Source organism: Lethenteron reissneri, chromosome 60 (assembly GCF_015708825.2).
Source record: "Lethenteron reissneri isolate LAM-NWPU_2019-01 chromosome 60, ASM1570882v1, whole genome shotgun sequence".
Lineage (NCBI taxonomy): Eukaryota > Metazoa > Chordata > Hyperoartia > Petromyzontiformes > Petromyzontidae > Lethenteron > Lethenteron reissneri.
The window spans coordinates 3,772,508-3,799,642 of record NC_083838.1 but is presented as its reverse complement, the minus strand read 5'-3'; the positions used below and the strand labels follow the sequence as shown (position 1 = coordinate 3,799,642).

The window sequence follows — 27,135 nt, the reverse complement described above, 5'->3', positions numbered from 1 at the left end:
TTCTACGTGACTTTACCGAAAGAACCAAGAAGATGAATCTCTGCAGTCACGAAAGCTTTAAATCGATATTTATTTTATTATGTTTTATTTTTATTCTTTTATTATTTCCCTTCTACGTGACTTTACCGAAAGAACCAAGAGTATGGATCCTTGCAGTCACGAAAACTTCAAATCTAGAATGTTGTGAAATTTTCCTTCCCGTGAGCATCGCTGAGTTGTCATACCCGGGTGTGCTGAAGTAGTAACCAATTGGCACGTTTGGTTTACGTGACACACCTACTAGTTGGCTGTGTCGGGTGGTGGTGGTGAGTTAACGACACATTTATATTCTTGGTTCTTTCGGTAAAGTCACGTAGAAGGGAAATAATAAAAATAAAACGATAACATTCTCACGACGTTTCGATTGCAACACGAGCAATCAAAATCAGGTGTGAAAACCACAGCAATAAATTTTGAAAAAAGTGGCGTTTTTTTTTACTTTTCGCCACTTTTCAAATTTTCTTGTTGTGCTTAGATAGAGCTCTTTTTCTAACCATAGAGCTCTTTTTCAGAAGCGACTTGGCCACAAATGCGAGCTCAACGAAGTTACTTATCACGTGGACATTTATAGCAGCCAAATACTCTAAACGCGTGTTTCTAAACGTGGGGGGAAAACCAGGAGGACCCGGAGAAGAATCCACGCGACCTCGGGGAGAGAGAGAGACACACAAACTCCAAATAAACAGCAGAGATCGAAACCAAGACCTCCTGTATACCAGGCGAGGTAGTTAACATCTCGCCAACTGTGGCGACATCTTTTTGCCTCCGTCATCGGAGAATTTCAGCCCCGAGGCAGCAAGCATGAGCGGCTTCATTCGGCAGAAGCGTTTTAATTGAACCTCGAATGCTGTCGCGTTGCCATCTAATTCCTGCGAGCCACAATACTCCCATGGATGTTTACGGTCTGAAACCCGCCGGGGAAATCATCTCCACCGCATGGCGATGGTGCCATCTCTTTGGACTATTATCCCAAAAGTGACAGCTTTTTCTTGCGCGCGTTTGGGTGTTCGTGTATGAGCGGAAAACGTCGCATTTAGACGCCGTGTAAGTCCGTATTATTGGTGCTGTGTGTGTGAGTGCGGGCGTGTTTGTCACGGGAGGAGCGGTGGCGCCGCGGTTAGGATGCTGCGCTACGAACCCGGCGACACCGAGTTCGATTCCCGCTCCTGGCCAACACCAGTGACGATTATCTTTAACGGTCTTGGGCCTCCCCTAGGTCGACTCGGTCTCAAATGGTGTGTAAACATCACCACTGGGAAGACAAAGGCGGCCGGGCGTGGTTCTGGCCACCCCACCTCTTCGTGTGCCGTGCCGGCCTTCATAGGTGCTACTCGCTAACAGCACTTGCCCCAGCAGACTGGTGACGGCTTCACGTGCAACAAGTTGATCTTGACCTGTTACTGCGCGTGTGTTTGCTGAAAGGCGTGGGTTTCTGCCAAGACATGTCAGATGTGTGCCTCACTTATCCCCCCCCCCCACCCCAAAAAAAATGTTGTGCCTCATTATGAATCAGAGGAATGCGGGAGTGACCCCCCTCGTGTCGAACAAGACCACGTGATGCTCACGACAGGGCTGGGTCCCTGTCCCTTCACTGATGTGTGCGTATCTGTTAGAGCGGTGGTTCTTAACCTTGCGTAGAGGAGTAAAATGGGGACGTGACGTCAGGTGTGCCGTTCAGTGCGATGACGTCAAGTCTCCTAGGGTACTTCAGGGATACCCCGTGACGTAGGCGGGGTCACTGTGGGAACGGGTAGAGTAAGAAGAGTGAAGAGGGAACCAGGGGTAGAGAGAGGGATCGAATAGGGGAGTCTGGGGAGAAGCCGGTGGTAGCCGTAGAGGTGCTTCTCTCTCCGCTCGGTGGAGCGGTGGTTCTTAACCTTCTACTACAGCCTGCATCCATTTGCTTCTCAACCATTAACCACTGTGGCAAAACATGCGAAATGGTTAGGGGGCCTGGTTCAGTTGTCACTCGGCAATGGATGCGACCAGTGCCCCTGGATCGAACCCAGGTCACTGGGAGGGCAGAGGGGGGGGTGTTTGTTTCGGAGCGAAATGTTCCAAAAGCTGCGCCACATCGCAACAATGTCCTAGGTTTGGTGTGTTTGCTCTGTGGGATGGTGACATCACCACGCGTTTCACTAGTCCAGGGGTCGGCAACCTACGGCTCCGGAGCCGCATGCGGCTCTTTACGGGCTGCTTCTTGACGATGAGTACGTATGTACTCAGATGCATTGCGGCTCTTGAAATACTGAATTTTGTACCGAATTGGAAAGAAATGGCTCTTCTTGTTATTTTGGTTGCCGACCCCTGCACTAGTCGGTTCGTGGCTGCTTGGGATTGGGGGAGCCGGGGGCAGCAGGGGAAGAATGGAGGAGGGAGCGAGGTGTGTGTGAGGGGGAGGGGGCTTACCTGGGCGAGGAGGTGCACGGATAAGTGGTCGCAGATTATGTGGAGTGAGCAGTGATGAGATTGTGAGGATTGTCCCCCACACCCACCACCCACCCACCGCTCCCATGACACTCCCCAAGGCGCTGGAATTAATTGGGGGGGACAAAAAAAACAGCACGGAGCACGCGAACTCCTCTACCTCCTCCTCCTCCTCCCTCCTCGTCCTGCGGGTAGGCCAGCCCAGCTCGCCAGGGCAAGACGCCGCAGCCCGCCCACCTCAATCCCCGTTCTAATTCACAGCCCCGCGGCCAAATTTTAGGACGGCGATGAACGTAACATTTCAACTCGGAATGCCGCCGCCGCCGCACAGGATTCACTTATTAAAAAACATTTTTTTTTTTCTTGAACAGGTATGGCACACTGACCTATAACAGCTCTTTTTCAGAAGCGACCTGGCCACACACACGATAGCTCAATGAAGTGTTTTTTTTATCACGTGGAAATGTGTAACAGCCAAATACTATAAACGCATGATGTTGATTCTCAATGTGGAGGGAAAAACCGGAGGACCCCGGATAAAAATCCACGCGACCACAGGGAGAGAGAGAGACTCGTAAACTCAGAATACACAGCCGGCGTCAGGGTCGGGATGGAACCCACGACCTCCTGCACACCAGGCGAGGTAGTTGACATCTCCTAGCCACCGTGATGATGATGATAGAGAGAAACGCAAATACGCAGCAGCAGGCGTCAGGGTCGGGATGGAACCCATGATCTCCTGTATACCAGGCGAGGTAGTTAACATCTCCTAGCCACCGTGATGATGATGATGATGATAGAGAGAGACGCAAATATACAGCAGCAGGCGTCAGGGTCGGGATGGAACCCATGACCTCCTGTATACCAGGCGAGGTAGTTGACATCTCCTAGCCACCATGATGATGATGATGATAGAGAGAGACGCAAATATACAGCAGCAGGCGTCAGGGTCGGGATGGAACCCACGACCTCCTGCACACCAGGCGAGGTAGTTGAAATCTCCTAGCCACCGTGGTGATGATGAGAGAGAGAGACGCAAATATACAGCAGCAGGCGTCAGGGTCGGGATGGAACCCACGACCTCCTGTACACCAGGCGAGGTGATTAACATCTCGCCATCTCTGGCACCCTCTCTTTTGTTGCGTGCAACTTCATTGTCACCAAAGGCGCCTCCAACACCGAAGCGATCTGTTGCGCGACAAAATTGCTCATCCCGAAATCCGCGTGATTTCATTGCTACCTGCAACTGCTTTGTCCACATCTGAGCGCGTGCGGTGCTCAGTATCGTAACGACCAACCAGAGGTTTGCAAATGTCCATCACGTGATGACGAAACGCGTTGCCGCAGATCACTCGCTTGAAAACTGACTGCGTCTCCCTACTGCGAGCAACCGGTTGCGCAACTCGACTGGAAAGAAGAGAGACCCCCAGGTTTACAAAAGCGATGCAGTTCCATGCAACCAAGTTGGACACAGCTGATCGCTCGGGTAAGAAATGTGCGTTTACGCATGCGTGTGTGGAACCCCCTCTTGCAACCAATCGCGCAATCAGTTGCTTGCAGTATTGAGTCAAATTCGGCTTCTCAATGGATCTGCTCGGCGGCGATTTGGAGCGATCCGTTTCGTACCAACGCGTGCCGCGCGTTCGCAGACTCCGACCGGAGCGTCCCGATCGTCAATAAACGGGCACGCTCTCTTCGACCGTTCCTCGTGGTGCTCGCCACTCGCTTGGATGTGGACAAGGGAGTCTATCCCAGGGTTCTAGATTTGAAGCTTTCGTGACTGCAAGGATTCATACTCTTAGATCTTTCGGTAAAGTCACCATGTAGGTAAAAAAATGAGATTAAAATTAATAAAAAAATAAAAACAATAAAATCACGACGTTTCGGAGGCAACACAAGCGTCCGTCTTCAGGTGAAACTGTCACAGCAAAAAATCTGTATCAAGTGGACTTGATTCACCTGAAGACGGAAGCTTGTGTTGCCTCCGAAACGTCGTGATTTTATTGTTTTTATTTTTTATTAATTTTAATTTCATGTTTTACCTACGTATCTATCCCAGGGGTTGTTAACCTTGAGGTGCACGCACCCCCCTTGGGGTTGCGAGATGCCCTTTCTGAGAACCACTGCGTTGTACCGTCGCGTTGAAACCTCCCACCCCGGATTGTGCGAAAAACGATCCGATAGATAATGAAAATGTTAAGATAATTACCAGTCCTAGGAGAGCCCCGGGGTTTTGTTCTATCGTTTTATTCCTTATTTTATGACTCTTAACCAAGCTCGTATTTAATGTTTATCACCAACTGCGTCGACTTGTTTGCTTGTGACCGACACCACTGTTTGTTAGCATCGTCATTCGGGGATAAGGGTGGTTGGTGGTGGTGGTGGTGACGGCAACAGCGCAGGAGCAATAGTCTTGCTTCACACCCAGAAGCGCATGGGTTCGATGCCTGACACGGGCGCCTTAAACTATTTGGAGTTAGTATGTTCTCTCCAAATTTGCGAGGAGTGTGTGTGAAAGCGTGCGTTCATGGTCTCAACCCGGTCACCAATTACTGCACGAAAAAAAAAATATCCGTATTATATTTTGTGGTTTCACTTATATTTTGGGTAACTTCCAGCTCTCAGAATAAAATGTGTTTTTGTCATGCGACTGAGGCTAATCTGAGAAGGCAGAGTGGTTGATGAAGTGCTGCCCCACGGTATGAGAACCCGAGGTCACTTAGAAGGGATCTCAGAGGTAGCTCTGTGGTATCCGCTTCAGTTGGCCGCTTTTTGACACGAAAACCAAAATATAAGTTTGACCGCCACATAGCTGAGTTGCGAGTCCACTTACGGATTTATAAAGCATCACAACATATTCTTGGTTCTTTCGGTAAAGTCACGTAGAAAGGAAAAAAACAATAATAAAAATAAAATAATCAAATTGTTTATTGGTTTTCCCTTCGACGTGACTTTACCGAAAGAACCAAGCATATGAATCCCTGCAGTCACGAAAGCTTTAAATCGAAACATCACAACAAAGTGAGTCGTGGCTATCAGAGCCGGTTCACCTTGCAACGATTTTCGCAATCGGATACCGGTTCGAGAATCGGAATCATAATATTTTCTTGGTTCTTTCGGTAAAGTCACGTAGAATGGAAATAATAAAATAATAAAATAAAACATAATAAAATAATTCTCACGACGTTTCGGCCACAACGCAAGCAGCCGTCCTCAGGTGGAGAACAGTCATTCAGACTGTCTTCTCGACAGACCTGTTCTCCACCTGAGGACGGCTGCTTGCGTTGTGGCCGAAACGTCGTGAGAATTATTTATTATGTTTTATTTTTATTATTGTATTATTTCCTTTCTACGTGACTTTACCGAAAGAACCAAGCATATTAATCCCCGCAGTCACGAAAGCTTTAAATCAAAACATCACAACAACGCGAGTCGTGGCTATCAAAGAGAACAGACAGGGACGAGACAATTCTAGCCGTGGAGCTATCCAACATCTCTCACATTGCCGATGACTGCCCAACCAAGTCCAGCGGAGGGGCTGACGATAAAACGCACAGGGCCACCGAGCACGCTTATACCGATTACGAAGGTCAGAGGGGACGCGGGTTAGGGTTGGGTAGCGAGCGGCTGCGGGGAGAGGGGGGTGTTGGTCAGGATGCGGCGGTGTGGGGGATGGGGAGCGCGTTGTGTGTGAGGTGGGTGTCTGTCGAGACCGGCTTACGCGTTTCTCCGGTGAGTTTGCGGGGAGCGTGCGCGTCTACTGCTCAGTGGAGCGGCGGGTGTCCTAGCAGTCAGCGCTCTGCACCGCGAAACCTCAGCGATTTTCACGTTCACAGCCGCCAACACCGCCGGCGACTATCTGAACCGGTCGTGGGCCTCCCCTTAGGTCGACTCAGCCTCAAATTAGTAGCTTTGCGTGGTGTGTAGTCAACATCGTCACTCGGCAAAAAGGCGGCCGGGCGCGGTGCTGACCACCCACCCCGCTCGTGTTCCCTGCCGGCCTAATAACACTTGTCCCCAACAGTGGAAGGATCTTTGTCTTCGTGTCTTCTACCAGCGGACGACGCTGACAGGCTCGCGGTCAACAGAAGTCTCGACGAACTGAGCGCGGGGGTCATGGCGCGCGTGTGGATTCTCCTCTGTCTCTGTTGTGGGGTGAGTGCCAAAGTTTGTTGATTTTTTTGTGGAGGTCATTTAACTACCCAGAGTTCATCCCAAATTGTGGCCTGGGCATCACGCCCAAGGGAACAATAATCCCCTTTTCGGCATCTCTCTCAAACTAAATGCGATGAAATTGTATTCGCAATGTATTCGCATGGGCGATGTGAGGATTAGATTTTGGGATACCCTGATTCACATTTTTGGTAGAATCAAATATTTTACTAAACCAAGTTCTTTCGCATAGCGAGGGAGAGCTTGGTTTCAGCCATGCTCTGATTTGCATTTTTCTTGCTTTTTAAAATATTTTTAAAAAAATCCTTTATATTAAGTTCACTTGCTTGCTTGCACGCTTATGACCGTGCAGATCTTTCGGTCGTTTTTTAACCCACTTCCCGTGATCCAATCGAGCTGACATTTGCACACAGACTCGTTGTGCGTGACAATTTATTTTCGTGAAAAAAATTTCCGTAACTTTACACTTGTTAGGAACATTTTTTTTATATTTAATTACCAATTGCTTAATGGTGGCAGGCAATCATCTGACCCATAGGTGGCAGCCATCTCAAGCCAGAGGACGAGAGGACTCTGGCCGCCACGCATATAAAGGATTTATAGTGAAAAACTTTGTTTTTACGAGTTAATTTTTTTAAACTCCTATTGAGACGACAGGTGGAAATTCCACATTCCCATGACTGAGGTCAGTCTACTCATAGTACGATCGCTGATACGGCTGTGGAATAGATTCGCATTTATTGGGCGCTTACATTACATGGTGGCACTCATCTTCTTGGTTCTTTCGGTAAAGTCACGTAGAATGGAAATAATAAAATAATACAAATAAAACATAATAAAATACAATTCTCACGACGTTTCGGCCACAACGCAAGCAGCCGTCCTCAGGTGAAGAACAGGGCTGTCGGAAAGACAGCGTCTGAATGAACGTTCAACATTTGTTCAACAAACGTACATACATTCGGACGCTGTCTATCCGACAGCCCTGTTCTTCACCTGAGGACGGCTGCTTGCATTGTGGCCGAAACGTCGTGAGAATTGTATTTTAATATGTTAAATTTTTATTATTATTTCCCTTCTACGTGACTTTACCGAAAGAACCAAGAAGATGAATCCCTGCAGTCACGAAAGCTTTAAATCGAAAAAAATGCTCGCACTCATTACAACACACAATGCTTGCCATAAATGAACCACAAAACCTTGCTGATCTTCTTGGTTCTTTCGGTAAAGTCACGTAGAATGGAAATAATAAAATAATAAAATAAAACATTATAAAATGATTCTCACGACGTCAAGGAGCATAAACCATCAACCACGTGAACTGCGGTCACCCTCGCAGCAGCAGCGGCTTTAGTCGAACCACCGAACAAAGACGGTTTTCACCGCGTCGTGCGGCGTTTTCAGATGCGCTTCTGTGGCCGTCTGGAACGCTCTTCCTTCAGATATCAGGAAACCGCTGGAGCTCATCACTTTTAAATCATCTAGGTTGACAAACTCATTTCTTTAGAACTGCTTTTTTGGTGTTTAGCGTGTCCTTCCTCCGCACCTCCGATTGGCACGGCTGGCTACGTACCAAAGGTCGCAAACGGGTTTTGATTCCTTACCCGTACCCGTACCCGGCCGCACCAGGGTCGCAAACGGGTAGCCGTACCCGGCCGTACCCGTACCCTACCCGTACCCGGCCGGGTATTGGGTAGGGTACGGGTATCGGGTACCTGATTGCGACCTCTGGGATGAAGCCATATTGCAGGCGCGGGTGGGTTGATTCTAGGAACTTGAATTGTGAGAAGAAACAAGACGTTGGGAAATGAGTGAGAAACGGTGACTCACCAGTGACTCACGGTCTACCCGTACCCGGCCGTACCAGGGTCGCAAACGGGGACCCGTACCCGTACCCGGCCGGGTACAGGTAGCCGGGTATCGGGTAGGGTACGGGTATCGGGTACCCGGTTGCGACCTCTGCTACGTACCATGCGAAAGACGCTCAATATTAATTTCGATTTAAAGCTTTCGTGACTGCAGGGATTCATCTTCTTGATTCTTTCGATAAAGTCACGTAGAAGGGAAATAATAAAAAATCAGGTTTTATTTTTATTATTTTATTATTTCCCTTCTACGTGACTTTACCGAAAGAACCAAGAAGACGTTCAACATACGTACATACATGTGCTCACATGATAATTGGTTTTTTACCCTTCTATCTGGCAACAAAACAGACACCTTTTTTACAAGGAGTCATGTTTACATAGACCACAATACCTGCAGCCATAATGCAAAAAAACATAACTCTGATAATATATGCACTGTCCTTGAAGTTGATTGACAGTGCATATATTATCAGGGTTATGTTTTTTGTTTGCATTATGGCTGCAGGTATTGTGGTCTATGCAAACATGACTCCTCAGTCAGTTTTATTGCCAGATAGAAGGGTAAAAAACCAATTATCATATTTTTTACTGGCAAATGAGGTTCCAATGGTGTATGTGCTCGCATCTCAACGTGTATCCTGTCTCATCTCCATCATTCTACTGCCCGGCTTTAGTTCGTACGTGGTTTATCGTAGGAAACCCCGTGATTGAACGCTGTCCCCGTGCGCCACAAGGTGAACGCAAACAAGTAGGTATTCCTCTATCAGTAGGCGGCGATGGTTATTCTATTGAAGTAATGTCGGGTATGACGCCAGCACGCATGGTGGTGATGATGATGTTAAAATGTTGACCTGCTTGGGTGTGTACTTGTTATGACAATAGGTTTTCCACTTTTTTCTGGCAACAAAACAGCTGTGTTAAGATGTTACAACACCAAACTGAAACCTTTTACAAGTAACCATGTCTGCATTAACCACAATACTTGTGGTCAGAATGCAAACAAAAACATACTCTGATAATCTATGCATTGCCTTTGAAACTGATTGGTCCACACCAGAGACAGCTTTCTTTTGAGCCTCGTCTCAAGCGGTGTTAGACCAGAAGACGCCAAAAGGGGGAAAACCGATTCTTATATTTTGGTACTGGCAAAGGAGGTCCCATGATGTGTACTTCTTGTTGAGTAGATTAACACCACCCACCCACTCATCAACAAACCCTCCCACCCACTCACCCATGCATACACACAAGCACTCATCCACCTACCCACCCAGCCACTCGTTTATCCACCCATCTGCTCAACCATCCTTCCACCTAATCACCCACTTATCCATCTATCCACTCAACCACTCAATCATCCACTCACTTATGTACTCAACCACCCACCCACCCACTCACCCATCCATCCTCCAACCCACCTGTCCACCTAGCTACCAACCATTCACTCATCTACCCACTCACCCACACACGCACTCACTCACTCCCTCACTTACCCACCCACCCATCCACCCACCCAAATACAAAGATCCCCCGTATAGCCTTGAAAAGACTGTCGGGGCAAGTGCTGTTCGCGAGCACCTATGTTACCCGGTACGGCACACGAAGGGTGAGTGGCCAGCACCAGGTACTCATTTGATGCTGAGTCGGCCTAGGGGAGGCCCAAGACTGGTTAAAATAATCGTCGCTGGTGTTGGCCGTGAACGGGAACCGAACTCGGGATGCCGGGTTCGGAGCGCAGCGCGCTAACCACTGCACCACCGCTCCTCACCAAGTAATTCACCATTTATCAATTCACTCATCCATTCACTCACTCACCACCCCTGACCACGAGGGCGATGCTGCATTCCACTGCGGCTCTCTCTCTCTCCCCCTTTTTTTTACGATCAGTGGAAACAAGAAAATGCTCCATGTATTCGGCACTTTGCTTCATTCATCATTTCGTATTTTTTTTTTACTTTGCTTTATGTAAACCCCCACCTCTCGCTCAACTCTCTCGCTCTCTCGCTCGCTCTCTCGTTCTGCACGCAGCCCTTCTCGCATTCCGACGGCCTCCGACGGGTAGCTCATATCAGCATATTCTTAGGGTTTTTTTTGTGAAGTCACGTAGGTAAAATGTTTTAATTTAAATTAATAAAATTAATAGAAATAAAAATCACGTTTCGGAGGCAACACAAGCTTCCGTCTTCAGGTGGAACCGTCACAGCACGATAGCTGTATCAAGTGAGTATCAAGTGAGTATCAAGTGAGATACAGCTATCGTGCTGTGACGGTTCCACCTGAAGACGGAAGCTTGTGTTGCCTCCGAAACGTGATTTTTATTTTTATTAATTCTAATTTTTTTACCTACGTAACTTTTACCGAAAAAACCTAAGAATATTAATCCTTGCAGTCACGAAAGCTTCAAATCTAGAATCATATCAGCATGTCCGTGTCCCCCCACCCCCCGAAATCCAAACTCTGCCTCTAGGTGTCAAAGTGGTGGGGTGCGCAAGGATCTCCCTCCTCTGCCATCAGACGACGCAGAGGCTGGGGGACCCCTCCCATCACCGTCACCGAGGGCGATGGACAAGGAGTGCCCAGATACCTCAGATTCGTAAGGAGGAGGAGGCGGACGATGAATACGACGATGAATGCTGATGATGATGATGTTTCTTCTTGGTTCTTTCGGTAAAGTCACGTAGAAGGGAAGTGATAAAATAATAAAAATAAAACATAATAAAATAATTGTGAGAATTATATGCTATGTAGCTAAATTTCGATTTAAAGCTTTCGTGACTGCAGGGATTCATCTTCTTGGTTCTTTCGGTAAAGTCACGTAGAAGGGAAGTAATAAAATAATAAAAATAAAATATAATAAAATAATTCTCACAACGTTTCGGCCACAACGCAAGCAGCCGTCCTCAGGTGAAGACCAGGTCTGTCGGGGAGACAGCGTCTGAATGAACACCACCACGCTTGGAGCGTATATATTTTTTTACGTTTTATTTTTATTATTTTATTATTTCCCTTCTACGTGACTTTACCGAAAGAACCAAGAAGATGAATCCCTGCAGTCACGAAAGCTTTACATCGAGATGATGATGTTGTTGTTCTTGCTGTTGCTGATGGTGGTGGCGGTGGTCATTGATGGGAGGCTGATTATTGTGGTTGCTCATGGTTGCTAAGGGGCCTACCATAAATGACGTCACGCACCTGGGGGGGGGGGTCAGACATTTGTGACGATGTGTGACGAGGGGGGGGGGGGGTTCAGAAATGTGACGTCACATCAAAATGCGCAACTTTAAATAAATATATACAACACGTTCTACTTAATTAAATAAACTTTTTAATACATTTCGATTTAAAGCTTTCGTGACTGCAGGGATTCATCTTCTTGGTTCTTTCGGTAAAATCACGTAGAAGGGAAATAATAAAATAATAAAAATAAAACATGATAAAATAATTATCACGACGTTTCGGCCACAACGCAAGCAGCCGTCCTCAGGTGAAGAACAGGTCTGTCGGAAAGACAGTGTCTGAATGAGTCTGAACTTTTTAATAAATGTTTTCTACTACAACATCAGAGTGCAGCGCCACATTAAATACGCACTACAATGACAATAGTTTAAAGCGATTTGAAGCATGTTTTATTTTTTGGGGGGGGGGGGGTGCAGAGCTTTGTGACGTCATATTTGAGGGGGGGGGGCTCTGACTTTTTGTGACGCCGTGTGACGAGGGGGGGGGGTCAAAAATCGTCAAAAATCGCGTGACGTCATTTATGGACGGCCCTAAATGGTGGCGTTGCTGGCGGTGAAGATTATATCCGTTGCTGTGATTCTAATGATGATTGTGATGGCGGTGGTGATGATCATATCTGGCTCTGTGCTTAAACATCATCGCCACTGGGGAGACAAAGGCGGCCGGGCGTGGTGCTGGCCACCCACCCCCTCGTGTGCTGTGCCGGCCATCATAGGTGCTCGCTAACAGCACTTGTTCCAACAGTCTGTTAAGTGTATAAGGGAGATATTTGTTTTTGATGATCATGAATGTGATGTTGATTTGAGTGGTGATGATGGTTATGGTGATGGTAATGATTGTTGTGACCGTGATGATTGTGGTAATGATTGTGGTGATGATGGTGATGATGATGACGATTGTGGTAGCGATGATGGTTATTGTGGTAATTCTAATGTTGATGTTGGTGATGATTGTGGTGGTGGTGATGATGGTGATGATTGTGGTGATGATGGCAATGATTGTGGTGATGATTGTGGTGATGATGGTAATGATTATGGTGATGATTGTGGTGATGATTATGGTGATGATTGTGGTCAAGGTAATGATTATGGTGATGATGATGGTAATGATTATGGTGATGATTGTGGTAATGATTATGGTGATGATTGTGGTGATGATTATGGTGATGATTGTGGTGATGCTAATGATTATGGTGATTATGATGGTGATGATTGTGGTGATGATTGTGGTGATGGTAATGATTATGGTGATGATTGTGGTAACAATTATGGTGATGATTGTGGTGATGATTATGGTGATGATTGCGGTGATGGTAATGATTGTGGTGATGATTATGGTGATGATTGCGGTGATGGTAATGATTGTGGTGATGGTAATGATTGTGGTGATGATTATGGTGATGATTGCGGTGATGGTAATGATTGTGGTGATGATTGTGGTGATGATTGTGGTGATGATTGTGGTGATGATTGTGGTAATGATTGTCGCGATTTCCGCAGGTCATCTCGGACATCTCAAAGCTCATGGAAGTGACGTACGTGATGACGGGGGAGGGGGTCGACCAACCCCCACTCGGGGTCTTCTCGATGGACCCTAAATTCGGACGCATTTACCAGCAGAAGGTGGTGGACCGTGAGGAGATCCCCACTTACACCGTAAGGATCACTCACTCACTCTCTTGACGGTTCAATCACCCAGCCAACCACCATCCTAACCATTCATTCACTCAATCACTCACTCACTCACTTACTTTCTCACTTGCCTGCTCGCTTACTTCCTCGACGGCTCAATCACCCAGCCAACCACCATCCTACCTATTCACTCGCTCGCTCAGTTGCCCGCTCATTCGTTCACTCAATCGACGGCTCACTCGCCCACCAATTAATTCACCATCTATCGATTCACTCACTTATCTATTCGCTCACTCGCCCATCTACTTGCCTGCGCACCCACTCACTCGTTGACTCACCTGTTGACTCGCTCATCCACTCGATCGCTCTCTCACTCAAACACGTTCCTTCGGAGTGGGCAGGTAGGAACTTGGTTGGACAGCGCATTCGTGCACGACAGAAAGCTCGCGGTCACGTGACGCACTTCAACCAATCCGGGGGCGTACTACATGTTTGGGAGGGGCTATGCGCGACAGACAAATAATCCCTGGTGGGCAGTGTGGAACTGTTGTTCCTACTTGTATAATCCACCCACCTACTCACCCATCCATCCACTAACTTCGCTCATTCACCTAGCGACTTACTCACTCACCCATACACTCTTTAAATCGAGTTTCATTTTTACCAAAATTAAAAAAAATGTGTTTCTTCTTATTTTGGTTGCCCACCCCTGGTGTAGGCTATATCATACGGTGGCAAGATGTTAACTCCCTCGCCTGGTATGCAGGAGGTCGTGGGTTCGATATCTACCAATACGCCTGTTTGTTTGGAGTTTGCATGTTCTCCCCGTGGTCGCGTGGATTTTTATCCGGGTCCTCCGGTTTTCCCTCCACATTTAGAATCAACACGCGTTTAGAGTCAGTTTAACACGTAGGCTTTCGCGACCAATATCATCCAAAATAGAGTTTTTTTGTGGTTAGATCGCGTAAATCTAACCCATAAAACCCTCTATTATCGATGCGTTGAGAGTGTTTGGCTGCTATACGTTTCCACACGATGATAAGCCACTTCGTTGAGCTGTCATTTTTGATGGCCAGGTCGCTTCTGTAAAAGAGCTACACACAGCTCAGTGACACCTTCCCGGCCGCGGTGATTGAGATGTTAACTTCCTCGCCTGGTATGCAGGAGGTCAGTAGTAGGGGCCTTGTACATGTGTGGGTTGGTGACCTTGGTGTTAATTCTAGATTTGAAGCTTTCGTGACTGCAAGGTCTCATATTCTTAGGTCTTTTTCGGTAAAGTCACATAGGTAAAAAATTTAAATAAAAATTAATAAAAGTAAAAGAAAAATAATATAAATATTTTTTTCACTTTTATTTTTATTAATTTAAAAATTTAACCTACGTGACTTTTTACTTTTATTAATTTTAATTTTAATATTTTTACCTACGTGACTTTACCGAAAAAAACCTAAGAATATGAGACCTTGGTGTTGTTCACGTGGTGTGTGTGTGTGTGTGTCGGGCGGCAGCTGAAGGTGCAGGCCTACGATGAGCAGGGCAACGCACTGGAGACCCCGTTCGACCTCGTCATCCACGTGAAGGACATCAACGACAACGCGCCGCAGTTCTCGCGCGCCACATACCCGGCCAGCGTCACCGAGGGCGCCGCCAAGGGTACGTCCTCACCACCCCACGGGGCTGCGTTTGGTCGAGCGGTGGAGTCGATTTTGATTTTTTTGATTTTGTTACAAAAAATTGTATCAGGTAGAAAGGTCCCCCCCCTCCCCCTCTCCAACTAACTGAAGCTATGTACAGTAGTTTGACACGTAAGGCTTTCGTGACCAATATTATTCATAATGAAGGGTTTTGGGTTAGATCGCGTTATTTATAAATGTGTCGTAACCCGCCACTACCCGACACGGTTAAAACAGTAAAACATGTGTCACGTTTACAAAGGACAAATAGTTCACTACTTTTACAGGTAGGAACAACAGGTTCCACACTGCCCACCAGGGATTATTTGTCTGTCGTGCATAGCCCCTCCCAAACATGTAGCACGCTCCCGGATTGGTTGAAGTGCGTCACGTGACCGCGAGCTTTCTGTCATGCACGAATGCGCTGTCCAACCAAGTTCCTACCTGCCCACTCCGAAGGAACGTGTTTGAGTGAGAGAGCGATCGAGTAGATGAGCCCACCAGGGATTATTTGTCTGTCTGTCTGACGTGCATATCCGGAATTCCGCCCACCCATGCACCTCCCCACCGAACACCGAGCTACGCCGAGATTGGCAGTGGATTGACTCTGGCCGACGACGATCGTGATGAGGGTTCGTTGCGTGTATGCCATGTGCGTGCAGGTACATTCGTAGTGCAGGTGATGGCATCGGACCGGGACGAGCCCGGAACCCCGGCCACTGCGCTAGTCTTCCGCCTCATATCCCAGCACCCGCAGGGGACCGACTTCAGGGTCAACCCCGCGGACGGTGTCATCCGCACCAATTCCCAGCTCGACCGCGAGGTCAACCCACTTTGATCGCTCGCTCACTCGCTCACCCACGCAACCACTCGCTTGGTCACTCAGCCACTCACTAGCTTGGTCACTCAGCCACTCACTCACGCAATGATCAGTAGCTCACTCACTCGCTCGCACGCACAGTCACTCAGCCGCCTGTGAAACAATTCAAGCATCCAAACGCTCGGCTACTTAACGGCTCACTCAGCCACTCGACCACTCACTCGCTCATCCATTCACTCATTCACTCACACAGCCATTCACTAATTCACTCACTCAGCCACTCAAATGTTCACTTGCTCATCCACCCAGTCATTGGCTCTCTTGGCCACGTGAGCATGTGAGAGCGTGTACACGTGTGTGTATGTGTGTATGTGCGCACCTGGGTCTGCCCCGTGACCTCCTGCCAGCGGGCGTTCGACACTTCACGTGGCCTCAACGTGCACATGGCCTGGCACAAGCGTCGTGGTGACGTCACCGCCACTTAGTGGCGAATGGCGGTTGTTGTTGTTGTTGTTGCTGTCTGGTACCACAGTGGTTGGCGCACTGTGCAACGAACCAGGCTTACCGATTTGAATTCCCACTCACGGTCAACGTTCAGGTGTTGAATATCTGAACCGGTTGTGGGCCTCCCCTAGGACAACTCAGCTTTGAATGAGTACCTGATGAGTTGTGCAAAACATCGGCATTGGGGAAGACGAAAAGGCCAGGCATGGTGCCCCCCGCCCTCCCTCCACCCTTGTAGGTGTGCTACAGTCCCGGCCTTAATAGGTGCTCGCTAACTGCATTTGCCCCCGACAGCCTGCGTAGGCTACAAGGCCGTAATTATAATATACATTGGGGGGGACAGCCCCCCCAAATTTTCAAATGTGCTCAAAATGTCCCCCTCAATATATTGCTGTAGACAATATTTTTTGTTTTAATAGCTATGCTGTGTAAATAAAAATAATAATTTGCTAACCCTTGGCCACAATATCTGGACTTGTCTTCATGTAACAATGCATAGATTTCTGTTCATATGATTGTGGTTATGGTTGTACTTTATTAATTCCTAATCTCTGCCATTACATACAATGGAACAAGAAAAGGTGAAAAAGCAAAAAAACAGAGCAATGTAATACAATACACTATTCGACATTATTGTAAAAAAAGATAATGAAAAATCTATCCCATGTGTTAGTGAATTTTTTAATATTTTAGGCAGGAAATTAGTTTTCAAATTTAGATTTTTTTTTTCTGGGGGGGGGGACCCCTAGACCCCCTGGAAGATTTGGTCCCCCCCAATGTTCTTAGGTTTTTTTCGGTAAAGTCACGTAGGTAAAACATTTAAATTAATACAAGTAAAAGGAAAACTTTTATTTATTTATTTTACTTTTATTAATTTAAATGTTTTACCTACGTGACTTTACCGACAAAACCTAAGAATATGAATCCTTGCAGTCACGAAAGCTTCAAATCTAGAATTAATTCCCCCACCAATGTTGACTCCATGACTACGGCCTGCGTAGGCTACATGGGTGCTGAGGGATCTGTGCCTTTATCTTTGTGCACAGACGGTGGAGTACTACGCGCTGGTCATGGAGGTGGCCGACAACAACGGAGATGGAAGCGGATGGTCCAGCACGGCCACCGTCTCCATCACTGTGGCTGACATCAACGACAATGCCCCCAAGGTCGTGGCCAAAGAGGTGCGGCAGAAACTTCCCAACGCCCCTCCCATGTCCAGGCTCACGAGTAGGTCATTCGAGGCAGACTGGAGGTCGCGAGGCGGAGCGTACAAAGAAGAGCGTGGAAGCTAAAATATGATCGGTTGCCCCAGGGTGTGTGTGTGTGTGTGTGAGGTTTGTATGTAACGTAGGTATGTATGTTGAACTTCTTCTTGGTTCTTTCGCTAAAGTCACGTAGAATGGAAATAATAAAAAAATAAAAATAAGTATAACCCGTAAAAACAAAGTTTTTCACTATAAATCCTTTATATGCGTGGCGGCTAGAATCCTCTCGTCCTCTGGCTTGAGATGGCTGCCACCTATGGGTCAGATGATTGTCTGCCAGTATTAAGCAATTGGTAATTAAATATTTAATTTGTTTTCCCTAAACAGTGTAAAATTTTGGAAAAAATTTTCACGAACATTAATTGTCTCGCACAACGAGTCTGTGTGCAAAATGTCAGCTCGATTGGTTCACGGGAAGTGGGTTAAAAAACGACCGAAAGATTTGCACGGTCGTAAGCAAGCAAGCAAGCACGCAAGCACGCAAGCAAGCAAGCAAGCGAACTTAATATAAAGGATTTAATAAAACATGATGAAATATATTTTTTTATTATGTTTTATTTTTATTATTTTAGAATATATATTATTTTATTATGTTTTATTTGTATTATTTTATTACTTCCATTCTATGTGACTTTACCGAAAGAACCAAGAAGATGAATCCCTGCAGTCACGAAAGCTTTAAATCGAAATGTGTTGAACTTCTTTCGCACCGTACGTAGCCAACCGTGCCAATCGGAGGGGTGGATGAAATGTGAAATTTGAAATTCGGGCTCTGACCTCACAGGACAATAAGAATCGAGAGATGGGTGGTCGGTGTGATGAGCCTCCCAACTGTTGCTGGGTCACTGACACAGCTGGACTTTAGGCTGATGGTTTAGGATTTGATAACACTGGTCAACACACTTTTTCTGGTATAAGGTATTCCGACGGTTGTAAGGTAATTTTAAGGGGTGCTGGATTCCAAATCTGGCATCAGTTTTTGTCTATCACGTCAGGTTTTTGAGATATCAAATATTGCATTTTCAATAAAAACTGCGGAAGAAAAATATTAAATAAATGTGGATATCTATCTACATAAAATGATATTATAAACACACTATCCTAAAAATACAGCACCATATTTTAACACTAAAGCAGTCACTGACTCGCAACAACTTGCAATCATAAGTGACAGAGTTAATTTCGGGTAAAATCAATGAAAATGGGGTATGCCGATAGCATAAAAATGAGATGTGATAGAGCAAATCTGAGATCAGATTTGGAATCAGCACCCTGAAATTAGTCTAAAACAGCTGCAAAAGTCCAGGCCAGAAAAAATGTTTTTCTTTTGTTGACCAGTGTTATTATTATTCTTTATATTGGCCGTGAAATCCTATGTATAACATATTGCACTATTGTTGTTATCATCTATCAATATGCGTGTATGCGGTGGCTCAGTGATAGAGCGACCAGCTCACAATCCTTATTCCTGCGGGGGTCGATAAAACGAGTACCAGTTTGTGGGGATATCAACAATGGGTGTCCCGTGGATAGACTCGGCCCCATCATATGTATCTATGTATGTTGAACTTCTTTTGCACAATATGTAGCCAACCATGCTAATTAGAGGCCAACAAACAAAACACAAAAAGCAGTTCTAAAGAAATGAGCTTTCAATCTAGATTATTTAACAGTGCATAGCTCCAGTGGCTCCAGCGCATATCGGAAGCAAGAGCGTTCCAGACAGCCCGGGAAGCGCATCCAAAAGCGCCGCGATGCGGTGACCACCGTCTTTGTTCGACGGCGAACCAAAAGCCACCACCACTCAGAGGTCGCAACCGGGTACCCGATACCCGTACCCTACCCGATACCCGGCTACCCGTACCCGGCCGGGTACGGGTACCCGTTTGCGACCCTGGTGCGGCCGGGTACGGGTAGACCGTGAGGTCACTGGTGAGTAACCGTTTGTCACTCATTTCCCAACGTCTTGTCTCTTCTCACAATTCAAGTTCCTAGAATCAACCCACCCGCGCCTGCAACATGGCTTCATCCCAGAGGTCGCAATCGGGTACCCGATACCCGTACCCTACCCGACCCTGGTGCGGCTGGGTACGGGTACGGGTAGGCCGTAGGTCACTGGTGAGTGACTGTTTGTCACTCATTTCCCAACGTCTTGTCTCTTCTCACAATTCAAGTTCCTAGAATCAACATGGCTTCATTCCAGAGGTCGCAATCGGGTACCCGTACCCTACCCGATACCCGTCCGGGTACGGGTAGCCAGGTATCGGGTACGGGTACGAGTACCCGTTTTCGACCCTGGTGCGGCCGGGTACGGGTACGGGTAAGGAATCAAAACCCGTTTGCGACCTCTGCCACCGCTGCAAGGAGTTTGCGTGAACGATGGTTTACGCTCCTCGACGAGAATGCAGGGCGGCTGGCAGCAAGAGACAGCGCATCAATTACCCCGACGCCCATTGTTATTGAATCAGCACAACAGCCCCAACTCCTAACCGTGACCCTGTCCATCTCCTCCTCCCCAGCTGTCCGGGGAGGTGGATGAGAACACGAAGGAGGTGGTGGTGGGGCGCGTGCGCGTGTCGGACGCCGACAAGGTGAACACGAGCGCGTGGCGAGGGCGCTACACCATCGTGCGGGGCAATGAAGGAGGCCAGTTCCGCGTGGACACCGACCCCGTCACCAACGAGGGCGTCATCACGCTCATCAAGGTGCCCAGCCACACCCACACACAGCCCCCACCCCACACCTTCCCATATATACAGATAGTCCCCGAGTTACGATGGGGTCCGAACTTACAATGGCGATAGCGATTCAACAAAATTGCCATCAACAACCTAACATCGTATTCTTGGTTCTTTCGGTAAAGTCACGTAGAAGGGAAACAATAAAATAATATACAGTAAATATAAAAAATTCTAATAAAATAATATAAATATAAAACAATAAAATTGTTTCAATAATAAAACACTATGAATATAAAAATATATATTTTTTATATTTATATTATTTTATTATTATTTCCCTTCTACGTGACCCGGCTACCCGATACCCGGCCGGGTACGGGTACGGGTACGGGTACCCGTTTGCGACCCTCGTGCGGCCAGGTACGGGTAGACCGTGAGTCACTGGTGAGTCACCGTTTGTCACTCATTTCCCAACGTCTTGTCTCTTCTCACAATTCAAGTTCCTAGAATCAACCCACCCGCGCCTGCAACATGGCTTCATCCCAGAGGTCGCAATCAGGTACCCGATACCCAATACCCAGCCGGGTACGGGTAGGGTACGGGTACGGCCGGGTACGGGTGCAGGTACCCGTTTTCGACCCTGGTGCGGCCGGGTACGGGTACGGGTAAGGAATCAAAACCCGTTTGCGACCTCTGACCCCACCCCACCTCACTGCCGCCTCCCCCCCCCCCCCACCAGCCACTGGACTTTGAGAAGGTGAGCTCGCTCAAGCTGGCCGTGCTCGCCGAGAACGAGGTCCCGTTCGTGGGGCCCCCCCCAGACTCGGCCACGATCGCCTCCTCCATGGCCAAGTTCACGCTGCGTGTGCGCGACGTGGACGAACGACCCGTGCTCACGGCGCGTCACTTGGACGCGAAGATGCTGGAGGGCGTCAGCTCGGGGGGCGCGATTGCCACGATGCACGCCGTGGCCTTCGCGCGACCTGATGGTCCGGCGCAGAGCGACATCAGGTGGGGGCAGGTGTTTGTCTCACGGTGGTGTGTACGCGTGCGTGTGCGTGCATGTGGTGTGCGTGTGTGTAGCGGTTAGCGCGCTGCCCTATGAGTTCGATTCCTGCTCACGGCCAACACCAGTAACGATTATATTTCGATTTAAAGCTTTCGTGACTGCAGGGATTCATCTTCTTGGTTCTATTTGATTATGATAATTGTTTTTTTACCCTTCTATCTGGCAACAAAACTGACACCTTTTTTACAAGGAGTCATGTTTGCATAGACCACAATACCTGCAGTCATAATGCAAACAAAAAACATAACTCTGATAATGTATGCACACCCGAGACAGCATTCCTTAGAGCCTAGTCTCACATGGGTTGGACCAGATGACGCCAAAAGGTGTCAGTTTTGTTGCCAGATAGAAGGGTAAAAAAAAAATATCATATTTTTTACTGGCAAATGAGGTTCCCATGGTGTAAATCTATTTGATTATGTTTTATTTTTATTATTTTATTATTTCCCTTCTACATGGCTTTACCGAAAGAACCAAGAAGAGTAACGATTATCTGAACCGGTCCTGAGCCTCCCCTAGGTCGACTCAGCCTCAAATTAGTACCTGGTGCGGTGTGTAAACATCGCCACTCGGGAGACAAAGGCGGCCGGGCGTGGTGCTGGCCACCCACCTCCTCGTGTGCCGTGCTGGCCTTCATAGGTGCTTGCGAACAGCAATTGCCCCAACAGCCTGTTTGGGCTATACTGGGGATCTTGTCTTTGGTGGCTTTGGTGGTGGCTCCCTACCACCAGTATCCACTTGGCCGAATTGATCTTAATAGCTGCTCAGTCATTACTCTTCTTCCTGGCAGGTATGGCGTGCTGTCTGACCCGGCAGGATGGCTCATTATCGACCCAAAGACCGGCGCCATCACCACAAAGCGTCCACCCGATCGCGAATCGCCCTTCGTGGTCAACAACACCTACATGGCCACCTTCATAGCAGTCGACCCAGGTGTTGCCACGTGGGCGCCGCAGTGGCGAGATGTTAACTGCCTTGTCTGATGTACAGGAGGTCGTGGGTTCCATCACGACCCTGACGCCTGCTGTTTATTTGGAGTTTGCGTGTCTCTTTTCCCGTGGGCACGTGGATTTTTCTCGGGTCCTCCGGTTTTCCCCTCCATATTTAGAATCAATATTGGCTAATAGAAATGTTCACGTGATAAACCACTTTTTGTGAGCTATCATTTGTGGCCGGGTCATTTCTGGTAACGAGTTATACAGCTCGTTGGGCCGTTCCTGATAAAAAAAATAAAAACACTTAAAAAATATGTTTTAGTTTATCCGCCCTATCCCATAGACATCTACCCTAGAGCCAGGTCCGCATCTGAGCCATCAGTTGCACAACCAAATCGCTTTCGACATCACGCAACATTATCGCCTGCAACTGCTTCGTCCGTGTCTGAGCGGGGCTGCAACAAGGAGATTGAACAGCTTGCACAGGATTTTAACGACCAATGTTGGTTGCCTAAATGTTGTTTCGTGATTAAATACATCACTGAGCAGATCGCATGGAGGGTGAGTCCGTCTCTCATCGAAGCAACCGGTTGCACAACTGCTCACAACCGGTTGAGAAGCATGCAACCAAGTTGTGCAACTGATTGCTCAGGGTGTGGACACAGCTTAAATGGGACACATGGTAGGCTGTCAGCCTCTTCTTCTGTCAGTTTAGCCCCTCTATCAATAACAACACCCGCTCAAATTTTTTTTTTTACAAACTATTAACATAATTACTATTAACGTAATAATAATTGGTGATCAAACGTGGTCTAGTTAAACTAACTTGAAATGCTACCCTGCTACAGGCAAAGTGTATTCATGAGTAATTGGCCCAGATAAATGAGTCGTGAATAATATCATTGGTCAATAATATTAATTAGTTGTGAATAAAATATATCGTCACGCCGATCGCGAATCACAATATTGCCAATTGTGAATCACAATATTGCCTGCGAAATCCTGCCTGCTAAGAGACTGTGATGACGATGGTGATGACAATGATAACACTGGTCAACACACTTTTTCTGGCATGAGGTATTCCAACGGTTTAAAGGTAATTTTAAGGGGTGCTGATTCCAAATCTGGCATCAGTTTTTGTCTATCACATCAGGTTTTTGAGATATCAAATATTGCATTTTCATAAAAACTGCAGAAGAAAAATATTAAATGAATGTGGATATCTACATAAAAAGATATTATAAACACACTATCCTAAAAATACAGCACCACATTTTAACACTAAAGCAGTCACTGACTCGCAACAACTTGCAATCATAAGTGACAGAGTTACTTTCGGGTAAAATCAATGAAAGTGGGGTATGCCGATAGCATAAAAATCGATGTGACAGAGCAAATCTGAGATCAGATTTGGAATCAGCACCCTGAAATTAGTCTAGAACAGCTGCAAAAGTCCAGGCCAGAAAAAAATGTTTTTTTTTTGGACCAGTGAATCAATGAGAGGACAGCGTCACACCGAAACCGTCCGCCGTTTCTCTCCCACGTCCCCCCCTCCCCTGTCTGTGCAGATTCCCCTGGAGGCACGAGCACAAGCACCCTGACCATTCAACTAGACGACGCAAATGACAACCCCCCTGCATTGGTACAGCCTGCCGTGGCCCTGTGTGACACGGGGCCCAACTATGTCAAGGTGAGACCACTTTGCCACTCTGTTAGGGGTGTTTGGTTTTGGTTTTAAGAGGAAATAATAATTTCGATTTAAAGCTTTCGTGACTGCAGGGATTCATCTTCTTGGTTCTTTCGGCAAAGTCACGTAGAAGGGAAGTAATAGAATAATAAAAATAAAACATAATAAAATAAATTTCGATTTAAAGCTTTCGTGACTGCAGGGATTCATCTTCTTGGTTCTTTCGGTAAAGTCACGTAGAAGGAAAATAATAAAATAATAAAAATAAAACATAATAAAATAATTCTCACGACGTTTCGGCCACAACGCAAGCAGCCGTCCTCAGGTGAAGAACAGGTCTGTCGAGAAGGTCTGTCGAGAAGACAAGAGTCATTCAGGCGGAAACGTACCACGTGACCCGGGTATTAAATAGGGGTGGAGACGAACGACATATGGTCAGAACGGGAACGAACGGAGGAAGGAGGCCACGCGGAAGTGGGGCTCCGAGTTGCCACGTGGCAGTGCGCCTCTCTCTCTCTATCTGTCCCTCTCACGCTGCCTATCAGCAGCGTGAAGGAAACTGTAATATAAGTTGAATAAAAGACGGATTCTTAAGCCTCACCTTATGCAGTCTACTCTTGGTCTTAAGCCTCACCTTACCATATTAATAAAAAAAGTGTGCCGTTCCTGGCCCTTCCCCGCTCAACCATTATATATACGGGGTAGTATTTCTTGTGATCTCTCATTTACTTGATACAGCTGTCGTGGCTGTGACGGTCCCACCTGAAGACGGAGGCTTGTGTTGCTTCCGAAACGTCGTGAATTTTTTTATTTGTTTCATTTTACTTTTATTAATTTAAAATTTTTACCTACGTGACTTTACCGAAAAAACCTAAGACTAGGATTCCAGAAGTCGCCTCAACAAGCTTTATTACATAAGTGTGCGCGTGTGTGCGTGCGTCTCTGCGTGTCCACAACCCCCATGTGTGTGCTCGCAGGTCACGGCCAACGACTCGGACTCAGACGCCAACGGAGCTCCGTTCACGTTCGAGATCCCAACGGAGGCTCAGGAGACCTGGGCCATCACCGAGACTGATGGTGGGCAGCCCGACTGACCCATAGTCCCAACAAAATTCGGCCGGATTCCGATCCGAGCACGATCTCTCCCGCTCACACTAATCATGCCACTAAGCCCTACCTCTAACACAAGCTGGACTATAACACGAGCCCTACCATTGAAACTCACCATGTCACGAACACTAGCTCTACTGTTAACACTAACCATGTCACGAACACTAGCTCTACTGCTAACACTAACCATGCCACTAACCCTAGCCCTATCTCTAACACAAGTTGTACCATAACACGAGCCCTACCATTGAAACTAACCATGTCACTAACACTAGCTCTACTGCTAACACTAACCATGTCACTAACCCGAGCCCTATCTCTAACACAAGCTGTAACATTCTTAATTTTGGAGCTTTCGTGACTGCAGGAATTATTCTTTGGTTCTTTCGGTAAAGTCACGTTTAAAGATAACATAATAAATTAAATAGTAGCATACTACGACGTTTCGATTGCAACACGAGCAATCATCATCAGGTATAAAAGAAATAGCAACAAAAATCTAACCAGAAAACTATAGACAGACATATAAGCAGACAGACATCATAAAGATGCACAGAGAGAGAACACGTTTCGGCACAAAGAGAGAGGTCGTCTCTGTGACGGGGCCTTAAATATAGAGAGGGGGCGGGGGCGGAGAGAGGGAGGGGGCAGAGAAAAAAGCTGTAACATAACACTAGCCCTACCATGAATACCAAACGTAATAGCCATACTCCTGATACTTGCCTTTCCATAGTCACTCGCCCTACAACTAATACTAACCATAACATTAGCACTCGGCCGACTACAAATATTGCCCTACAATTAACCCACTACAACTAGCCGAACCACGACACTAAGACGTACCACCAAATCTGTCACTATTTGGTACCATTACTACGCCACTGACACAAACCGGGACTTTTTACTGTCTCTGATGGGATTATCAATCCCAGGGGAGTTACCTTTTGTTCTGGATTACAAGGCACACTTACCCTCCCTCCCCACCTCCCCACTTAGTTTAAAGTAAAAAGTCGGGGGTGGGTCTTACAATCTGGTGCGCGCGCGCGCGTGTGTGTGACAATATTTGTGTATCTTTATTGGCACCTTGTACAAGTTTGGGGTGCATTTTGCTTTGCGAAGCATCTTATGTGTGCATTTATGTTGAAACTTCTTTCGCACCGTACGTAGCCAACTGAGGATTTGGTACTTGCTACCTGCTATGGGTGTATGGTTTGTAAATATGGTCACGAACAAAGAGCGTAGAACAAAAACTGAAAAGTACACAAAGCAGTGTGGAGAAATGAATGCTTTGAATTACACTGAGAAACAGAAAGAGGAACCACGTGGATTAGAGAGCACAGGCTATGTACCAACATCATCCAAACTATTAAATATAATTTTTTTTTATATGTTGTGGCTTGGCTCTCCAACACACCGGCGTGCTGTACTAGTGACGAATTGGCATGTTCTGTTTACGAAACAATCCTTACTCGTTGGTTGTGTCGGGTGTTGGTGGGTTTAACGACACATTTATATATTTACGCGATCTAACGCAAAAAAACCTCATGGACGATATTGGTCGCGTACACTTACGCGACCAAATTTTTTTTTCTCTCCACCTGAAGAAGGCCGCTTGTGTTGCGATCGAAACGTCGTGGGTTTTTTGCTTTTCATTTTTGTTTTCTATCCACGTGACTTTACCGAAAGTACCATGAATATGTAGGCCAACGTGTTCAACCAAAAAAAAAGTTAAGTGGGGACTTGGGCAGGACATGTCATGGCTAATACGAATGATGGACGGTGGTCAAGAATAATGAGAGATTGACAGCCGAGGAATGGGAACGGCATTTTAAAACGCGTCCACCAGGGAGATGGAGTGACAAAATCCGTTCATGTGCGGGTGCTTAATGGATTATTGCATCGCTGGATTTTCAGAGGTGGTGGTGACTTTGTTATGCCTTCGTGCGGAATGATCACGGCTGCTGCTGCTGATGATGGTGATGGAATGTGTGTATGTATGTTGAATCTCTTTCGCACCGT

General features: G+C 46.9%; 1 protein-coding gene across 2 annotated transcripts in view; it reads left to right on the top strand.

The window, feature by feature from the left end:
* Positions 1-6,174: 6,174 nt before the first annotated feature.
* LOC133357889 (cadherin-4-like) overlaps positions 6,175-27,135 on the top strand; it is a 30,745-nt gene continuing 9,784 nt past the window's right edge. The window contains exons 1-12 of one of the 2 annotated variants that reach the window (XM_061576046.1): positions 6,175-6,198; positions 6,524-6,621; positions 10,972-11,097; positions 13,241-13,396; positions 14,881-15,025; positions 15,708-15,868; positions 17,416-17,550; positions 20,154-20,339; positions 21,055-21,326; positions 22,175-22,317; positions 23,888-24,009; positions 24,984-25,083. In XM_061576046.1, the coding sequence (XP_061432030.1) occupies positions 6,583-6,621; positions 10,972-11,097; positions 13,241-13,396; positions 14,881-15,025; positions 15,708-15,868; positions 17,416-17,550; positions 20,154-20,339; positions 21,055-21,326; positions 22,175-22,317; positions 23,888-24,009; positions 24,984-25,083 (1,585 nt within the window). In that variant the 5' untranslated portion in view covers positions 6,175-6,198; positions 6,524-6,582. Of the gene's footprint in view, positions 6,622-10,971; positions 11,098-13,240; positions 13,397-14,880; positions 15,026-15,707; positions 15,869-17,415; positions 17,551-20,153; positions 20,340-21,054; positions 21,327-22,174; positions 22,318-23,887; positions 24,010-24,983; positions 25,084-27,135 lie in introns of both variants that reach the window. The other variant, XM_061576047.1, reaches the window with a different exon arrangement.